Source organism: Lagenorhynchus albirostris, chromosome 3 (assembly GCF_949774975.1).
Source record: "Lagenorhynchus albirostris chromosome 3, mLagAlb1.1, whole genome shotgun sequence".
NCBI lineage: Eukaryota > Metazoa > Chordata > Mammalia > Artiodactyla > Delphinidae > Lagenorhynchus > Lagenorhynchus albirostris.
The window spans coordinates 169,119,718-169,138,553 of NC_083097.1; the positions used below are offsets into that span (position 1 = coordinate 169,119,718).

Below are 18,836 nucleotides of genomic sequence, written 5' to 3' on the forward strand. Positions count from 1 at the left end.
TGTGTGCCAGGATACAGCAGGGGATGAAAGAGACCAGAACTCCTGCCCTCCTGAAACTGACATTCCAGTTGAGGAGACAGAGGAAACACAAGATGAATAAATAAACTATCTGCTATGTCAGGTCATGCTCAGTGCTAGGGAGGAAAAAAGCCAGAAAGAGAGATTGGGAGGTGGTGATAGGAGGTGACAGCTGAGCCAAGAGCCGAAGGAGGTGAGGGAGTGAACCACTTGGAGATCTGGGAGAAGATGTTCCAAGTGTAGGGGCACAGCCTGTGCAAAGGCCCTGGGGCAGGATAGTGCCTGGTGTGTTGAATGAACAGCAAGGAGGTCCGTGTGTCTGGAGCAGAATGAGCAAGGGGGAGAGAGGGAGGTGGGGAGGGCAGGGAGGGGACGGGGCAGGTTGTTCAGGGCCTTGTGCGCGGAGGGGAGGACTTGAGTTTTTACCCCGAGGGAGGTGGGAACCCTGGAGGGCTGTGGGCAGAGGATGGACACGTTGTGGCTCAGTTTATACCAGGGTAAGCGTCCTCCCCACCTCTTATGGTTGTTGCAAGGATTAAATGAGTGCGCCCAGCAGAGAGCAAGCGCCCGGGCACCCACGGCTGCCCCATCCTTATTTGTGATCCTTATTTTTCCCGCTCCCCGGAGAGTTCACAGCTGGCCCTGGCAAGGCCGGCACACCTGGGGCCAGCCCCCCCGCCCCCCTGCCCTCCCCCCCCACACCCCCGCACTCCGCGGTGTCGCCTTCCCGGGAGGCTCGGGTTCCCGGATCCCCTTACCCCGACGGCTCGGCTGTCGCTCCTTGGGCCGGGGGAGGGGAGGCTGCAGGAAGCGGCGGATCCGGCGGCTGTGGCCGTGGCCCCGGTGGCCGAGCTCCTCCTGCCATGGAGACCACAGCGGCCCGCGAGGCCCGGGGGGCCGAGGCCCCACGCCTGCCCGCGCCCCCGCCCTCGCCCGCCGAGCCCCCAGCCGCGTCCCCCAGCCCGGCCGCGCCCCGAGCCCGCCCGCGCCTCATCTTCCGCACGCAGCTGGCTCACGGCAGCCCCACGGGCAAGATCGAGGGCTTCACCAACGTCCGCGAGCTTTACGCCAAGATCGCCGAGGCCTTCGGGATCGCGCCCACCGAGGTGAGGCCCCCGGACCCCCAGCACCCGAGGCCCACCGGCTGACCGGGGGTAGGGGTGGACCCTGGACGCCGGGACTGGGGCCCCAGAACGCCCATCTTCGGATGGAGGGGGCCCGATCTCCGGATCTCAGAGACGCACCTCTCAGATCCTGGGGTGTCCGTACCCGGTGGACCCCCTGCGCAAAACATGCGCACGTCTTAGGGTTAACGGATGCCTAGTTCGTCCAGGAAAACACTGGGCTGACCCAGCTAGGAGTGGACCCCAGCTCTCAGGGAAGCGCCTATGTTTCCTGGGCGCGGCTGCGGGGCTGTGGTTCCAGGCAGCCCCCTTTCAGGTGAGAAGTCCGAGGCCGCGGGGGGTCAGGGGCTGGGTTGTAGGTGCGCCTCGCAGCCCCGAGGGGGCGCCAGCAGATTTAGAACAGTTTTAAAAGATCGGGGGTGACAGGGCAACGAAGGGTTAAAAGGGGAAGTCTGGGGGGGTGGGAGAGGGGGCGTCCTCCTGCCCTAAGTCTCCTTCTCACCCTGCTCCCCATTCTGGGGGTCCCAGTCTCCTCGCCTCCCACCCCATTCTGAGAGGATCCCATACTCTGCCATTACACGTGACTGCGATCCTGGTAGGAGATGACTGGGGTCAGTTTCGTGCCTCTTTGCGCCTCGGTTTCCCTATCAGGCCCCTGAGCCCAACCCCCGGTTGTTCTGCGCAGACGGTGGGGGATGAATGAGGTCTGTCATTAATTTTGGGCTCCCCCTCCCCTCGGGACAGATCTTATTCTGCACCCTAAACAGCCACAAAGTGGACATGCAGAAACTCCTAGGCGGCCAGATAGGGTTGGAGGACTTTATCTTTGCCCACGTGCGCGGCGAGACCAAAGAGGTGGAGGTCACTAAGACCGAGGACGCCCTGGGACTGACCATCACTGACAACGGGGCTGGCTATGCCTTCATCAAGGTGCCCGTGGGGGCGGGTGGCTTCCCGGGTGCCCCTCTCTGCCCCTCTCTGGTGTGAACAGGATCTGAGAGGGGCCGCTGGGGTGGCCCTGTGAGTGACTCTGGGTCCCTGCAGAGGATCAAGGAAGGCAGCATCATCAACCGGATCGAGGCAGTGTGCGTGGGCGACAGCATTGAGGCCATCAACGACCACTCAATCGTTGGCTGCCGCCACTACGAGGTGGCCAAGATGCTCCGGGAGCTGCCCAAGTCGCAGCCTTTCACCCTGCGCCTGGTTCAGCCCAAGAGAGCTTTCGGTGAGGGCCACCTGGGGCCCAGGGGGCAGGCTGGTGGGGGGCGGCGGGGAAGCTCTTCCAGAAATTGGTCCTCTGCATGCACCGGGTGGCAAAGGGTGGGGGGATGGGACAGGATGGAAGGTTCTAGATGCCTCTGGTGACAGGACAGGGAGCTTCTGGCACTGTATGAGGAACAGGAGGGTCATTTCTAGATTGTTATAGAGTTGGTCTGGGCATGGGGGTCGGGGGAGGCTTGGGAAGATTGGGAAAGGGTGAGGAGGTATCTGGATCTATTTTGTAGCTGGTCTGGGAGTTTTAAAGTACTGCTATGAGGCTCTGGTGAGTTCTTGAGAGTGACTCTCAAAGGGAGCTCTAGAATGGAGCTTTTCAAAGAGAAGTCTGTGACTGCTCCATGGATGAGATAAGGAGGTCCCCGTCGAAGAAGCATTCTTAACCTCAGCACTATTCACATCTGGGGCTGGATGACTGTTGTGGGGCGGTCTTGGGCACTGTCAGGTTCGACCTAACAGGTGCCAGCGTCTCCCCTGAGTTGTAACAATCAAAAGCGTCTCTAGGTATTGTCAATGTCACGGGGGGGGGGCGCAAAATCACACTCCTCCCCCCCCGCCCCCGTGCCAGCCGGGTTGAGAACCTTGATCTAGAATGTAGATCACCTTGGTTAGTTCAGCAGACAATTGTTTTCCATAAGCAGACTTTCTCAAGGAAGGAAGCAGGATGCTAATTTCCTTTCTGGCGCAGGCTTCTTATCTCATCATGGACTGGCCCTTTGAGTCACCCTGTCCCAGAACAAGAGGTTCTAAAGGTGCCCTGGCCCATCTGGAGGGAGGTCCCAGGAGAGTGCGACAGGATGGGGTCCTAGATCTGCCCTGGAGCAGGACAGTGAACTCTGAGAGCCTTGAGCAGGTTAGGAAGAGCCAATTCTAGAGCAAGGAGCTTTCTAGATTGATCCTCTGGGCACAAGGAGAATCTTAATCAGTCTCTTCTAGAGAAAGTCATTTTGAGAGGAGGAGGGAAATTTGAGGGAAGAAAGGATTCTCAAGCATGGTCCCTGAGGATTCACCCATGGACATAAGGAGGACTTTGAAGGGTAGGAAGGTTCTAGAAAGGCTCAGCTGGTGGCTTCTGAGTGTTTAGGAAGATATGGATCTGCCCAGAACACATGCACCTCCTCCACTCTGTCCCCTCCAGATATGATCGGCCAGAGGAGCCGGAGCAGCAAATGCCCCACGGAGGCAAAAGTCAGCAGTGGGAGGGAGACCCTGCGGCTTCGGTCTGGGGGGGCCGCCACTGTGGAGGAAGTGGTGAGTGGAGGGGAGAAGGGTGGACATCAGGGTCTCTTGCACCTAGAGCTCTATCGCTGACTCAGCATCACCTTGGGTAAGACCCTCTCCTTTGCCCAGCCTCAGTTTCCCTACCTGCAAAGTGGGCCCTTGTCAGTCAGGGCAGTAATGGTGGGACCGGAAGCATTGACTAATGTGTGGTCCCAGTCTGCTGTCACCTAAGGGGTGGTGGACTGGGGAGGGGGCTGGGCCGGAGTGATCCCAGGCTTCTGACCCTCTGCTTTGCTCCCTATGACCCCAGCCTAGTGAATTTGAGGAGGAGGCATCTCGGAGGGTGGATGACCTGCTGGAGAGCTACATGGGCATTCGGGACCCAGAGCTGGGTAAGGGGCCAGGGTAAGCCGGGTGGACCCTGGGGGGAGGACAGCCCATGGGGAGGAGGCAAGGGTCCCAGGGGAAGCTGGCGTCCCCCCAGGGAGCGCCCTCACCCACTTCCCCTCGGCTCGGCCTGCAGCGTCCACCATGGTGGAGACATCCAAGAAGACAGTGAGTGTCCAGGAGTTTGCACGCCATTTAGACTCCGTTTTGGGCGAGTTCGCCTTCCCGGACGAGTTTGTGGTGGAGGTGTGGGCCGCCATCGGCGAGGCCAGGGAGGCCTGTGGCTAGTCTGCCCCGGGGCCGAGCGCAGCCCCAGCCCGGAGCCCAGCCCCTTGTCCCAGCCCTCCCGGCCAGTTCCCCAAGCCCAGCCCTGCTCTGGAGTCCAGAAGCCCAGATCTGAGACCCAGCCCTGCTCTAGAGCCCAGCCCAGCTCAGAGACCAAGCCCAGATCTGAGACTGGTATCACCTCTAGAACCCACACCAGTTTTGAGACTGAGCCCAGCCCTGAGACTCGGCCATGCTCTAGAACCCAGCTCAGCTCGGAGACCAAGCGCAGCCCTGAGACCACGTTCACCTCTAGAACCCATACCAGTTTTGAGACCAGGCGCAGCCCTGAGACCCAGCCCTGCTCTAGAACCCAGCCCAGCTCAGAGACCAAGCCCAGATCTGAGACCCAGCCCTCCCCTAGAACCCAGCTCAGCTCGGAGACCAAGCTCCCCTCTAGAGGCAAGGCCAGCTCTGAGACCACGTTCACCTCTAGAACCCATACCGGTTTTGAGACCAAGCCCAGCTCTGAGACCAAGCCCTGCTCTGGAACCCAGGCCAGCTCTGAGGCCCAGTTCATCACTAGAACGCAAGCCAGTTCTGAGATGCAACCCAGCTCCAGAACCCAGCTCTCCTCTAGAACCCAGCCCAGCTCAGAGACCAAGCCCAGATCTGAGACCCAGCCCTCCCCTAGAACCCAGCTCAGCTCGGAGACCAAGCTCCCCTCTAGAGGCAAGGCCAGCTCTGAGACCACGTTCACCTCTAGAACCCATACCGGTTTTGAGACCAAGCCCAGCTCTGAGACCAAGCCCTGCTCTGGAACCCAGGCCAGCTCTGAGGCCCAGTTCATCACTAGAACGCAAGCCAGTTCTGAGATGCAACCCAGCTCCAGAACCCAGCTCTCCTCTAGAACCCAGCCCAGCTCAGAGACCAAGCCCAGATCTGAGACCCAGCCCTCCCCTAGAACCCAGCTCAGCTCGGAGACCAAGCTCCCCTCTAGAGGCAAGGCCAGCTCTGAGACCACGTTCACCTCTAGAACCCATACCGGTTTTGAGACCAAGCCCAGCTCTGAGACCAAGCCCTGCTCTGGAACCCAGGCCAGCTCTGAGGCCCAGTTCATCACTAGAACGCAAGCCAGTTCTGAGATGCAACCCAGCTCCAGAACCCAGCTCTCCTCTAGAACCCAGGACAGCTCTGAGGCTAAGCTGAGCTCTGATATAAAGTCAAGTTTGGGAACCCAGACAAGTTTTAAGAGCCACCCCGGCTCTGAAATCAATCCTAGTTCTGAAAGTCAGGCCAGCTTTATGACCCAGCCCTGCCTTAAAACTCGACCCAACTCTGGAACGCAAGACAGTTCCATGACCCAGTTGTACCTGGACACCTGGTCTAGCTCAGAAACACCAGTTAGTTCTGGAACCCAGGTGAGACTCAAGAAGCAGCCCAGTTCCAGAAGCCACGTCAGCTCAGGATTCAAAGACAGTTCCGAAACGCAACCCTATTCTCATGCCCAGACCAGCTCAGGAACCCAGATGCACGCTGCAGAGCAGTCCAGGCCCAGACCCCACCCCCATACTAGGGCCCAGCCCAGCTCCAACGATGAGTCCAGCTCAGAGACTGAGCCCAGCTCTATACCCCAGACTAGCGCAACAAGCAGGCCTGTCTCCAGAATTCAGACAAGCTCTGGACCCCCATCCATCTCTGGGGCAAGGCCCGCCTCCAGAGCTCCACTTGATGCCAAGACCCACCCTCACTGCAGAACACAGAGCAGCTCTAGAACATCAGCCAGCTCTGGGACCCAGACAGACTTCAAGGCTTGGCCAACTTCCAGAGTTCAGTCCAGCTCAGGCACTCCACCCAGCTCCAGAACTCAGCTCAGTTCTAGAGCGCAGGCCGGCTCTGAAATCCCATCGAGCTCTAAAACACAGTCAATTGCTGAGACCTACTTGAGTTCCAGAGTCCAGCTAAAGTCTGGGCCTGGGACCCAGACCAATGCAGCAACAGACTTAAGCTCCACGGCTCTGTCGAGCTCTGAGAGCAGGCCCAGCTCCAGGACCCAGCCCTGCCTGGGAAGTCAAAACACCTCTGGGACCCAGCTCGTCTCAGAAACCCTGCAAAGCTCTCGAAACCAACTCCAGACCACACCCCCAGGCAACTCTGCTATTGAGCCGGACTTTGGGAGACAGACCAGCTCTGGAAGTCCGCTCATCTCTACAGCCCAGCCCAGCTCTGGGACCCAGACCAGTTCAAGAATACAGCCCAGCTCTGGAACCCAACCCAGCTCCGGAACGCAGACCAGTGCTGGAACCCAGCTCATCTCTGAGACCCAGCCCAGCTCTGGGACCCAGACCAGTGCAAGAATTCAGCCCAGCTCTGGAGCCCAGCTCAGCTCCAGAACCCAGTTCAGCTCTAGAATTCAGTTCAGAGCTGAGACTCACCACAGCCCTGAAACCCAGACCAGTTCAAGAACCCAGCCCAGCTCTGGAATCCACCTTACTTCCAGAACCGAATCTGTTTCTGAAACGCAATCCGGCTCCAGAAGCCAGACCAGCTCAAGAATACAGCTCAGCTCTAGAAATGGGCTCCGCCCACCAACCCCTGGCCTTGACCCCAGAACCCAGGCTGATGCCACTGCCCCAGCCCGACCTCAACACCCAGGCCCATCACTCAGAGCCCCACCTACAGGTCCTAGGAGGGTCTCTCACCCTCAGTCCCATGATCGGGTTCAAGGAGCCCAGGCCGATACTGGCCCAGGCCGAAGCCCATCCACTTCTGCCCTGTTCCCACGGCCGTGGTCCCCCTCCGTCCCGCAGAAACCAGCCCTTCCCCCCAAGCCCCAGCTGAGACCCCAGAAGTCCACCCCACCCACCAAATCTGTCATCCCTAGTTCTGCCACCAGGGCGGCCCTCCTGCATTCCCAGCCCCCTGAACCCTCAGCTCAGGGGCCTGCCCCCTCCCCCGAGCTCAGGGAGCCAGAGCCAGCTCCGCCGGCGTCAGAGCCCCTCCCCTACCATGGGGGGCTATAGCTTGGGGGTGACATACTTGTGGCCCCCATCCCCTCTCCTGCCCCTCCCAGCCTGGGTCCCCCAGAAGCAGCAGGTGACCTCATTCCCCCACAGGCGGGGTGGGGGGTGGTGAGGGAGGGTGGACACAGGGGCTTTGGTTTCACCCGGGCCTGGCTCTGGGAGCTGTAAGCAGATCCCAGGTCTGTGGAGGGGAGGTGGGGTGAGGCGGGGGGGGGGGGGAAGTTGGGGCAGGAGGCGGTTTCCCCCTCATGTACCTCGAGGGCTCATGGGGAATAAAGGCACCTCCCACCCCTGCAGCTCTGTGTGTTGTTTTTGGGGGGTGTTTGGGGGAGAGCAGAGGAAGGGGCAGGCGTGAGGGTGACATGACAGCACTAGATGCTTCTTACGTGGCTACGATGTGCCAGGCACATTGTTAAGTGCTAAGTGTGCAGGTGCTCATGGACCTGCAGACACACGGTGCTCTAGACAAACTCACTCGTTCGGCCATTCTGTCTGCCTTTACTGAGCACCTACTATGGGCCAGGAGCTGCTTGTTCAAGGCATGGGGAGTCTGAAGGGCTGAGTGAATAGATGGCTAAACCACAAGCTTATGAGGGAGTGCATCCCATCTGCCGTGGAGGAAGCAGGCGTGTACGCCATGGTCCCTGTGTGTCTTGCCCTCTCTTTTCCTCACCTGCAAAATGGGCTTACTCCCAGAACCCTCTCTTAGGGGCTGTAGGGAGGCTTCCAGGAGATCCAAGCTGTAAAGTGCTTAGGGAAGACTCAATAAAGGAAGTGGGGAGAGGAGCTGGAAGCCAGCCCAACCTCTTGGGGCTTCCACAGCCCCCCAGTCCTGCTTGGCTGCCACACGGTTGGATAGGAATATTGATACAAGAAATTTCAATAATTGACGATTTCAGAGCCAAAAGAGATTATATTTTGGCAAGAGAGGGAGTCTCTTGCCCGTTCTCATTCAACCTTTTCTAGACAGAGCCTTCTCAAATTGGGCTGTCAAAGGGAATCAACTGTACCCCAGTAAGCAGGTCATATTCAGGGGTCAGAGGGGGTCAGAGTCCCCCATTTCTGGAGGATTTCTGCAAGGGGAGGCTTACAAGTCTGCTTTCCTCCAGACACCATCCCAGCATTGCCCACACCCTTCCTGGGATTGGGAGGGGCCTCTGAGTGGGGAGGGGCGGAGAGAGGGGAGGGGCTTTGGAAAGGGGAGTCAGGGAAGAGTTGGAGGGTCCCCAGGGATGATGGAAGACAGCACACAATCCTGCCACTCAAACTGTCCATCCTGCACTCCTGGCTCCTGGACTTCCGAACAGGCAGATGCGACTGACAGGGAGGACAAAGTTTAGATGGGGGACATGCTGGCAGGGTGCTCTGTCCTTCCAGAGCTGCCCCCGACGTCCAGCCCTGGCCCTACTGCATCGTGGACCTGCGGGTGAGCTGGGGTTGCAGGGAGAGAGACCTGGGCCGGGTACTGAGGCGAGGGTGGAGGCGCCGGATCACCGCCCGGCGAAACAGGATGTACACCCAGGGGTCGAGGATCTGGTTCCAGGTGGCCACGCGCAGGTAGATAAGCAGCTGCTTCTCGGTGGCTCGGGACAGCTGCCCAGTCGGGCTCATGGCAGGCGGGCTCCGCAGCACCGTCTGGGCGATAAAGACCTGCGGGGGGAGGGGTGTGTGTGCGTGTGGCCAGAGCGGTCAGCCGGGGGCCAGGCCGGCCACCAGCCCTGCCCTCCACCAGTACCTGCCCGGGCCACCTGCCATCCACCGAGACCCCGTGCTGATTTTGTCCCCGAGGTGCTGTGTGACCCCGGGAGAGCTGCCTGACCTCTCTGAGCTTCAGCTGATGTGGCCGAAAAATAGCACACTTTTCCTGCTCCTCTCCTGGGCACAATTAAACGTGGTGGACAAGAGGACTTGCAGGTGCGAGCAGGTGGAATCACTGTGACTGCCAGTTTTATTATTCTATCAAACATTTATATTTTATACAAATTTCATAATATAATATCAAATTATGGTATAAAATTGTATATTAAATAATTAAATTTTATGTTGTTTATTTTAAGTCAGTTTATATTATATTAAAATTTATAGTTTATAAAATTTTATGTTAAATAATTTTTGTTAAATTCTTATATTAAATCACTTTAATATATTTTATTAAATATTGGATTTTATATTTAATATTATACAATATATAATGTAATAAGGTATTTACAGATTATCATAGAATATAGTTACCTAATAATTAATATATTGTTAATTATAACTATTATATATAGTTATGTTATATATATTATATAGTATTTAAAGTTATATATGTAATTATATAATATATAACATAATTATAAGGATGTGACTATATATTACATAATGATTGATATAATTATTAAGTATTAATAATATGTAATTATAGCTATATGTTATATAGTATTTAACAATTACATAATATATATTATATAATGATTGATATATTATTAAGTATGAATGAATAATATATAACTACAGTTATATATTATATAGTATTTAACAGTTATATAATATATAACTATATATTATATAATGATTGATATAATTGTTAAATATTAAGTAATAATATGTAATTATAGTTATATGTTATACAGTATTTAAAAATTATATAATGATTGATATAATTATTAATTTTAATCTAATATAATTAATTATAATTATTATATTTCATAATTATAATCAAATTTATACTATAGTTAATATAATTATATTCATATTGTATTGCATGTATTATACTAAAAGAAATTTTTTCTTTTTTTTTTGGCTGCACCATACAGCTTGCGGGATCTTAGTTCCCTGACCAGGGATTGAACCTGTGCCCTCAGCAGTGTAAGTGCAGAGTCCTAACCACTGGACCGCTAGGAAATTCCCCCACAATTATTATTTTAAAATTGTTTCCTGAGCACCTAGTATGCTGGGCAATTCTGGGGACACTGCAGTGGCCAAGACAGACCCAGGTCCCACTTGCACAGGTTCACAGGCTCACAGCCCCATTAGGACATGTGACCAGGTGGTTGCAGCTTGGCGGTGGGAGTGGGGGTGACCTAGCAGTGATGGAGGCACCGTTGGAGCCCAGAGTAGGAGCCTGACCGGGCTTGGGAGAGGTAACCAGATGGCGAATAGGAGTTTCCCAGGTGAGTTTGAAGGAAGTGTCTGTGGGCCTTTCTTCTGGGACAATAGGGAGCTATGGGAGGTTTTAGAGCAGGAGTTGCCTCATGGGCCAAATCTGGCCTGCCACCTGTTTTTGTTTTGCTTTGTTTGCTTTATTTTTGCCTTTTTGGTTTGTTGTTTTGCTAAGAATGTTTTTACATGTGTCAATGGTGAGAGAAAAAAATTAGAAAGCATATTTTGGGGGTTTTTTAATTTAAAAATATTTTTATTTTTTATTTTTTGGCCATGTCACGCAGCATGCTCAACTAGGGATCGAACCCACACCCCCTGCAGTGGAAGCACGGAGTCTTAACCACTGGGCCACCAGGGTAGAGGCCTAGAAAGCATATTTTGTGACGTGACAATGACATGAAATTCAAATTTCAGAGTCCGTAAATGAAGTCCTATTGGTGCACAGCCACGCCCGTTTGTTTCCATGTAGCTTTCATGCCACAGCAGCAGAGCTGCGTCGTTGTCACAGAGACTGTGTTTAAAGGGTTTACTATATGGCCTTTTAGGAAAAACTTTGCTGCCCAAGGGGACCAGGAATCGTTTAATGATTCAGTGATTCTACCTAGGATGCCTTCCTGGTTTTTACCTAACAGTTCAACTTCTATTTATCCTACAAAGCCTCAGTTCCAATGGCTCAGAGCAGGGCAGGGCTCATCCTGGCTATTTCAAGAGAGTCAAGGCTGGAGGGCAGGGAGAAAGAAGAGGCTGAGACAGATCCTTGTCAGGGACCTCTTGGTGAAGGTGACATTTGAGGTAAGACATGGAGGAGTGAGGGAGTGATCCATGTGGAGATCTGGGGTGGGGGAAAGCATTCCAGGCAGAGGGTACAGCCCAGTGCAAAGGTCCTGGGGCAGGACCGGGCCTGGCATGTTGGAGGAACAGCCAGGAGGTCCATGTGTCTGGAGCAGAGTGAGCGAGGGGGAGAGAGGGAGGAGGGGAGGGCAGGGAGGGGACGGGGCAGGTCGTGCAGGGCCTTGTGGGTGGCAGGGAGGACTTGGGCTTTTACCTTGAGGGAGGTGGGAGCCCTGGAGGGCTGTGGGCAGAGGGGGGACCTGACTCAGGTGCTCACAGGCACCGTCTAGATGCTGCTCGATAAATAATAATGATAATAATTACAAGTGAATATAGAAATGGCCTCAGCTCGACACAGATGTAGAGAATAAACGTATGGACACCAAGTGGGTAAAGTGGCGGGGTGGGGCGGCAGTGGTGGGATGAATTGGGAGATAGGGATTGACATACATACACTAATATGTATAAAATAGATAACTAATAAGAACCTGCTGTATAAAATAAATAAAACAAAATACAAAGAAAGAAATGGCCTCAGCTCTATGAGACCAGGCCTGGGAGGGACACCCCAGGTACAGAACAGAAGCACATTTCTCAGCCGGAAGCATCATCCTGTAACTGCCACTCCCCTGGGACCCATCAGTGCCTGCAGCTTCACGTATCACAAAAAAAATTATGTTCCTTTCTTTTTTTTTCCCACCACTGACACACGTAAAAACATTCTTAGCAAAACAAAGCAAACCAAATTTGCAATCTTCCTATCCCACAGGCTTAGCTTTTGTTTTAGCCCTCATCACCTCCTAATATCTACCACTTCACTTATTTATGTACTGTTTATTTTCTGTCTTCCCCACGACCTAAGAGTTCCAGGAAGTCAGGCAGTTTTGTCAGCTTTGTTCCCTGTGCAGTGCCTAGACCAGAGCCAGCAACACACTCATAGCTCAGTGAATGTTTGTTGAAGGAACCAATGAACAAATGAGTTCATGTCATCATCCTGACAGTCACTCTGAGAGGCTGGCACCTTTTTAGTCATCCCCATAATAGAGGGAGATTGAGGCTGGAAGAGATTGAGGCTGGAGATTGACCCGTAGCCAGAGTCATATGATAAGTCCTTGTTGGATGTGGGCTGGAAACCAAGTATCTGATTCCAGTCTCCAGACTTGTCGCCATACAGTCAGAAATGGAAAAATAACCACTCCAAGCGGCCAATTACATCAATCAGTGGAAGGACTTCAGCAAGCTCCCCTGACTCAGGGAAGATCTGTGCAAGGCTAGGGTCCAGCCCAGAACTAGGCACAAAGTAGAAATGATTCAGTAATTGTACCTGGAATGTCCTCCCTGCTTTTCTCTGGCAGGCAAACTCCTCTTCATCCTTCAAAACCCCAGCTCCAATGCCCCTCTTCCAGAAAGCCTTCCCTGATATCCCAGGGAGAGCCTGGGAGCCCTTCCCTGGGCATCTCAGTCCCAGGACACTGCCTCTGCCCCAGTCCTGCCCCCAGTTTGGGATTATCTGTGTCTTGCTCATGGGTTCCTCAAGGAAGGACCCTTGAACACTGGGGTCATGCCCACATTTTCTTGGGCGGACGAGAATCTGAGGGTTATGAATTCATTTGGGAGGAACCGAGGCCCAGTCACCAAGGGTGGGTGGGAGACCCCGGCAGCCCCTGCCCCCGCCACTCACCAGCAGCGGCATCCAGCAGATGCTGGCCACCACCATGATGCCCGTGAGCTGAGCCATCATCTCGACCTCGCAGTCCCGTGGGCGCTGCTGGGCGGCCTCCTGCCCATGGTAGACGTGGCACAGGGTGGCCACGCTGATCGTGTTGAGCAGGAAGGAGAGCCCCACCGAGAGGCTGCCAAGGAGGGTGAAGAGCAAACCGAAGGCCACATCCCCTGGCTCGGCACCGAGTGTGAGGAAGCACCAGGAGCCCGGGTACTGCACGGTGTAGCGACCCACACCCAGCAGGGGCAGCAGGCCCAGCGCCAGCGCGGCGGCCCACACCAGCCCCACCGTGGTCCAGGCCCGGCGCTGCGAGGAGGCTGCGGGCCGTGAGAAGGGCCGGGTGATGCCCAGGTAGCGCTCCGAGGCCATGGCGGCCCCCAGCAGCAGCGGGCACAGGCCAAAAAAGACCATGATGACGCCCATGAAGTGGCAGAGGCTGCAACCAGGGTCCACGGCCTGCCAGTCAAAGAGGGCGGCGTGCTGGGACACCACGATGGTGCCAGTGACCAGCAGCCCCATGAAGTCAGTGATGACCAGGCCGCAGAGGAAGGTCAGGAAGGAGGATCGCGCATGGGAGCTGCCCTGCCGCGCACTCACCAGCACACTCAATGCCAGCAGGTTGGAGGCCAGGCCCACCAGGCAGAAGGAGGCCGCGAACCAGGGGGAGGCGATCAGGCGCCGCTCCTCCAGCGTGATGTTTGTTGGCCGCAAACAGGGCCCCAGAGAACTGCCATTGGGCCACATGGCGCCAGAGCGGAGTGGGGAGGGTCACCACCCCATCAGGCCAAGGCTGCAGGTGGGGTGGACTGGCACTGGCTCAGGCACACCTGGGGAGGGTGGTGGCGGAAGAGAAGATTTGCTGGTGACATTCTGCATTTTAGTCTGAGCAGCCCTGGTGAACTCCTACACAACCTTCAATGCCCCAGCTCAAATATCCCCTTCTATAGGAAGCCTTTCCTGACCTATCTCACTCCCTACTCAGTAAGTATTACTATTACTACTATGACTAGCTCCAGCCCTGTCCTGCCCAGGCTCAGTGACCCTCAAGGGTGAGGATCAGTTCTGTCTCCTCTGGGAACCCTGAAAGACACCAGTTAGTATTTGCCACGTCTCAGAGAAGGGCTGAGAAGCCCCAGTTTGAATTCCAGCCCTCGTACCCACTGTGTGACCCCAGGCAAATGATTTCTTCTCTCTAAACTTCCATTTCCCTGCTGGTCATCCATCTGAGCCCTTGGTGGACTGCAGAAACCAGAACAGATTTCAGCTATTGTAAAACAGGACACACCCAGTGTGGGGAGGGCAGCTGGCTGGTGGCCAGAGGTCGCTGGTTCTCGAGCAGGCTCCAAGGTCAGCCTTGTGGGTCACAATTTCTCGTGAAATTGTGGGAGAAACCCGGCCCCATTGGTGTTTTAGGGAGAGCCTTCCTCACATGTTGGAATCGTGTAGATTCTTTTTTTCCCCCGTTTTTGTTTAATAAGAAATAAACCCAGAAATCCAGTTCCATCTGTGAGCAAAACTCAGGTCATGTGGAGCAGCAGGATCCCTAGGGACGGGCTATAAACAATAGGAGGAGGGTAATGGGCTATAAACTACCCTGTGTGGGGCTGGGGGAGAAAATTGGAGAGACATATGGGTCTGACTGCCTCGGGTGTGGACGAATCAGCCAGATATGGGGACGTCGAGTAGAAATAAAATGAGACCATTCAAAAGCCAGCTTCCAGGGGCTTCCCTGGTAGTCCAGTGGGTAAGACTCCGCGCTCCCAATGCAGGGGTCCTGGGTTCAATCCCTGGTCGGGGAACTAGATCCCACATGCATGATGCAACTGAAGAGTTACATGCCGCAACTAAGAGTCCACATGCCACAACTAAGAAGTCTGCATGCTGCAACTAAGAAGTCCGCATACCGCAACTATTCCCCAAAAGGACACAGCAGGGAGGGCGTAAGGTCACCCAGGGGGCCGGCACCCCACCCTGGGCGCACACCACGAGCCATCCTTGTGCTGGCAGGGAGGGGGCACTGGGTGGCAGGATCAGAGTGGGCAAAGGTGGGGAGGCAGGACCATGGGAGGCACAGATGGCCCAGGCAGTTAAAGCTCAGAAAGGTCCTCTTATGGTCCCCATTTTGCAAAGGCAGGGAACCTGAGGCACAGAGAGGTTAAATAACTAATCCAAAGTCACACAGCCTAGCCGGGGTGGATCTGAGATTTAAACTCGGGCCTCATTACATACAAATGTGTGTAATTGAGTCAAAGGCCTGCGAGGCAGGTGGAGGCTGGTGGGAGGTGGGTGTGGAGGGTCACCATCATCGGAATTTTCCTTGATGAAAAACAGATCGAATTTTTCTAGGGAATTCCCTGGTGGCCCAGTGGTTAAGACTCCGAGCTTTCACTGCCGAGGGCATGGGTTCAGTCCCTGGTCAGGGAACTAAGATCCTGCAAGCTGTGCAGCTCAGCCAAACAAGACAGACAAAAAACACACCAACCAACCAAACAAAAAAAAGGGATAGAATTTTTCTAAAAAGTTGGTCAGACTGGATTCGAACACTGACTTTGCCACGAACCCTGAGGGGAGTCAAGCCCCCGCTCTGAGTCTCAGTCTCCCTTCCTATAAGATGGGGCGGATGATGAGAATGACTTCGTCTGTGCCCAGGGCTAAGCCCACGCAGGCGCTCCATTCGTGCTGGCCCTGAGCCCATGCCTGTGACCCGGCCTCAGCAGTGAGCGTGCTCGCTACCCCCTCACTCCCCATCTCATTAATTCAGCTCAGCAACTCCTTATTGAGCCTCATAAATTATCCAGCTCCTGCTGGCCAGCTCCACAGAGCTTCCCTCCCAGGCTGAGAGCCAAGGCCACTGCCACTTCGATGGGGGCGGGGCCTGGAGACGGAAACCTGAACCCCAGAGGGGTGGGGGCTTTCCACGGTGCTCGGCCATCTGAGCCCTCCACTCCCCGGCAGGGGTGTGCTCTTTGCCATCTCAGATTTGGCCTGCACTTGGATTCCCCCTGGGGCGGGGCGCTTGCTCCCTCCCTCCCTTGAGAGCTGGCAATGCGCTGTTTCTACACATTCCTGGGGACTCAGGGCTGTGCCTGCAGTCACTGCCCCTGCCTCAGCCCTGAGTGACCGCCAGCTCCTCCCAGGTCTCATGGTCTCCTGGTTCCCCACCCACCCCGTGTCTGCCTCGTCTCCCATGTCTGGGACCAAGCCTGTGGCCCAGGGCCTTTGGCCTGGGGGAGGCTGGAAACTGGCACCACTCCCTCTGGCCCCAGCCGGCGGTTTCCAGTCCCCCCAGGGGTTCAGGTGAGAGCGGGCAGCTCAAGTTCCCCAGGCAAGCGGGCCAGAGGGGCACCTGGCGAGGCCTCCCTTCCCCTCCCACATTGGCCGGGAGGGCTGGCAGGGCCCCCACCCTGCAGGGGACCGTGCTCTTCCCAGCCCGAGGGCCATAAGCACCACGGTGTGGCCCTTGGGGGAAGTGCTCTCCCTCTCTGTGCCTCAAAAGAAACATGGACCCCAGATTTGCTGGACAAACCCAGGATTCCATGGCCCGAGAGTGGGGAGGTTTGGACTTTGAAGGTCCCGGGTTCTGGAATTCTAACGAGTTCCCAGTTCTGGAAGCTGAAGGCCCCAAGAATCTAGAATTTCAAGGGGCTGAGGTTCCAGGACTTTGATGGGAATTTGGTTGGGTCCTGGGTTCCAGAAATCTCTCTCGGGTCCTGGCTCCTCTCTGGAGGATGGACTTTCAGTGCTCCCTCAGCCTCCCTCGGTGAGGCTGGGAGGGATCCGTCCACCGCTGTCCCACAGGCCTGTGCGCTGGGTTGGGCTCGGGCACCAGGCTGGTCCTCCCTCCGCCCACCATGGTGGCCCCGATGGAATGTGGTCTTTGGTTCCCAAGGGCCAGGCCCCTCCTCTGCCTGAAGGTCCGTCATCACCTCTGCCCCATTCTTCTCCTCCCGCTTCTGTGATCCATCCGTCTTTCAACAAGTCCCTCTTCCTCTTGACACACCACCACCTGGCCTGCCTGGCCTGCCCGGCCTGCCTGTCCTCACGCCATGGACCCACCCAGCCTCCCCCAAGGGTGACGGTGACCTCAGACAAACTCGGACTGGAGCCCGCAATCTGCCACTGCCCAGCTGGGGGCTCGACCTTGCTGAGTCTCAGTGTCCCCCTCTGTGAAATGGGGATAACAAGGACACCGACTCGCCTGCTGGCATTCTGGCTGGTCTTCCCAGGCCTGACCTGCTCCTGCCACTGAGACTTTGCCCCCTCTGTGCCCCCCCATTCCCACCCCGCCTGGTGCACCCTTCCTGCTTCCTGGCTGTGCTCACAGCTCATCTCCTGGCTGCGTGCATGGGGCAGCCAGGTGGGAGCCCTGATGCTCTGTGTGACCTTGGCCCACTTCCACATTTCCTAAGTCCTTTAATGCTGCCCAGGTGACAAACGACGATGTCCTCTGGCATGAAAGTGCAGGGACCAGGCCAATCTCTGCATCAGTTCCTGCCCTTACCCGATGCAGACCTGCACGCCTGAGGGTGTGGACCCCCTCCACGCCCTTGTGCAGCCACAGACGCCCACACAGACACAAACGCATACATGCAGGGCCACTGTCAGTCCCCAGGCCCACCCCTGCCTTCCCCCACCACAAGACTCAATTTCCAGGAACTTTTCCTGTTTGTGACAGCAGCCAAGCCCCCACCCCAGAGGCATCACAGTCAGCCTGCCAGGGTTGGAGCTGAGCCTTGGCCCGGACTCACACGGTCCCTCCCTGTGAGCCTCAGTTTCCTTATCTGTCCAGTGGGTGTCCCCAAGCACCAGCGGGGGACGGATGGGTGATGAAGGGACAGGACCCAAGCCAGGCGGCCAGTGGTTAATGATGGGCACAACTCCGAGTGTGCACATAGACACACAACCAACCAGACGTGTGCTCACACTCACAGCCACAGCCAGCACCCTGGCTCCCTCCCCGGCTGTAGTGGCACCACAGGACACGGAATGGCCGGGCACAGACCCAGGGAAACCCACACACAAAGTACATCCTCCGCCACACTGGCCACAGAGGCACACGCAGGTGCCCAGGGCCGGTAGCACTCCAGGCACGGGACCCAAGCTCACCAATGCCCCGGAACACCCAGCACCTGGCAATTGTCACCGCCCACGGTGAAACACCCACAGCAGGGCGGGTCACCGCAGGATACACCCAAGGCACACCTGCCCACTCTCATGCCCCGCCCCTAACCTGATGGCCAATTGTCCTCAGCAGGCGATGGTCGATGGGACGTACAGGGGTAGCCAGCCGCGCAGTCGTGTCCCGGCGGACCTGCGGGTGCCAGGCTGAAGGGGGGCGTGCGGAAGCGGAAGCAGGGCGGCTTCCGGGGACCCTGAGGAAACTGAGTCACAGCGGGAGAACCACGCCAAGGACCCCGGCACTGCCACGTCGCGGCGGGACACAGATAGAGGGTGGGGCGGGGCGGGGTCCCGGGCCGCGGGAGGGGCGGCGAGGTCCCCTCCCGGCCTGGAGGGGGTTCGGCGGGGACTAAAAATAGCCCGGGGCTGGGGCTCCGTTCTGCGGCCGGCGCCCGTCTCTGCTAGTGTCTGTCTCCCATCAGCCCCTCCAGTCCCGCGCTGGCCACGCCCCTCCCGCCCGGGCCTGGCTGATGAGGGTCAGTGGGCGCGCCCTAGCCCAGCGGGGAAACCGCGAGGCCTCCTGGGGGAGGGGGCGCCCATGGGACCCCAGGGCCGTAGGGGCAGGGGCGGTGGCCGGGGTGGCCGGCGCCCTCTCGGGAGCCTCCGCCCGCTCCCCTCCCCCAAGCCCGCCCCAGCCAGGTCCCCTCC

At 56.4% G+C, this 18,836-nt stretch overlaps 2 protein-coding genes across 4 annotated transcripts; one reads left to right on the forward strand and one right to left on the reverse strand.

Moving 5' to 3' along the window:
• Window positions 1-881: 881 nt before the first annotated feature.
• GIPC3 (GIPC PDZ domain containing family member 3) lies at window positions 882-7,456 on the forward strand. Of its 3 annotated transcripts, none has more exons than XM_060146741.1 (6): window positions 882-1,124; window positions 1,887-2,072; window positions 2,187-2,367; window positions 3,556-3,668; window positions 3,949-4,043; window positions 4,162-7,456. In XM_060146741.1, exons 1-6 carry the CDS (start codon window positions 882-884, stop codon window positions 7,310-7,312), a joined length of 3,969 nt encoding a protein of 1,322 aa, XP_060002724.1. In that variant the 3' UTR covers window positions 7,313-7,456. The 3 variants fall into 3 exon arrangements, with proteins under 3 accessions (XP_060002724.1, XP_060002726.1, XP_060002725.1); XM_060146743.1 differs by having other exon boundaries at window positions 3,949-4,030; window positions 4,162-4,419; XM_060146742.1 differs by lacking the exons at window positions 882-1,124; window positions 1,887-2,072; window positions 2,187-2,367 and having other exon boundaries at window positions 3,026-3,668.
• A 749-nt stretch (window positions 7,457-8,205) lies between these two features.
• TBXA2R (thromboxane A2 receptor) lies at window positions 8,206-18,646 on the reverse strand. Its single transcript, XM_060146744.1, has 3 exons — window positions 18,241-18,646; window positions 12,969-13,837; window positions 8,206-8,962 (listed from the first exon to the last, which is right to left on the reverse strand). The coding sequence occupies exons 2-3, from the start codon at window positions 13,752-13,754 to the stop codon at window positions 8,717-8,719; spliced, it is 1,032 nt and encodes a 343-aa protein (XP_060002727.1). The 5' UTR covers window positions 13,755-13,837; window positions 18,241-18,646; the 3' UTR covers window positions 8,206-8,716.
• Window positions 18,647-18,836: the final 190 nt, after the last annotated feature.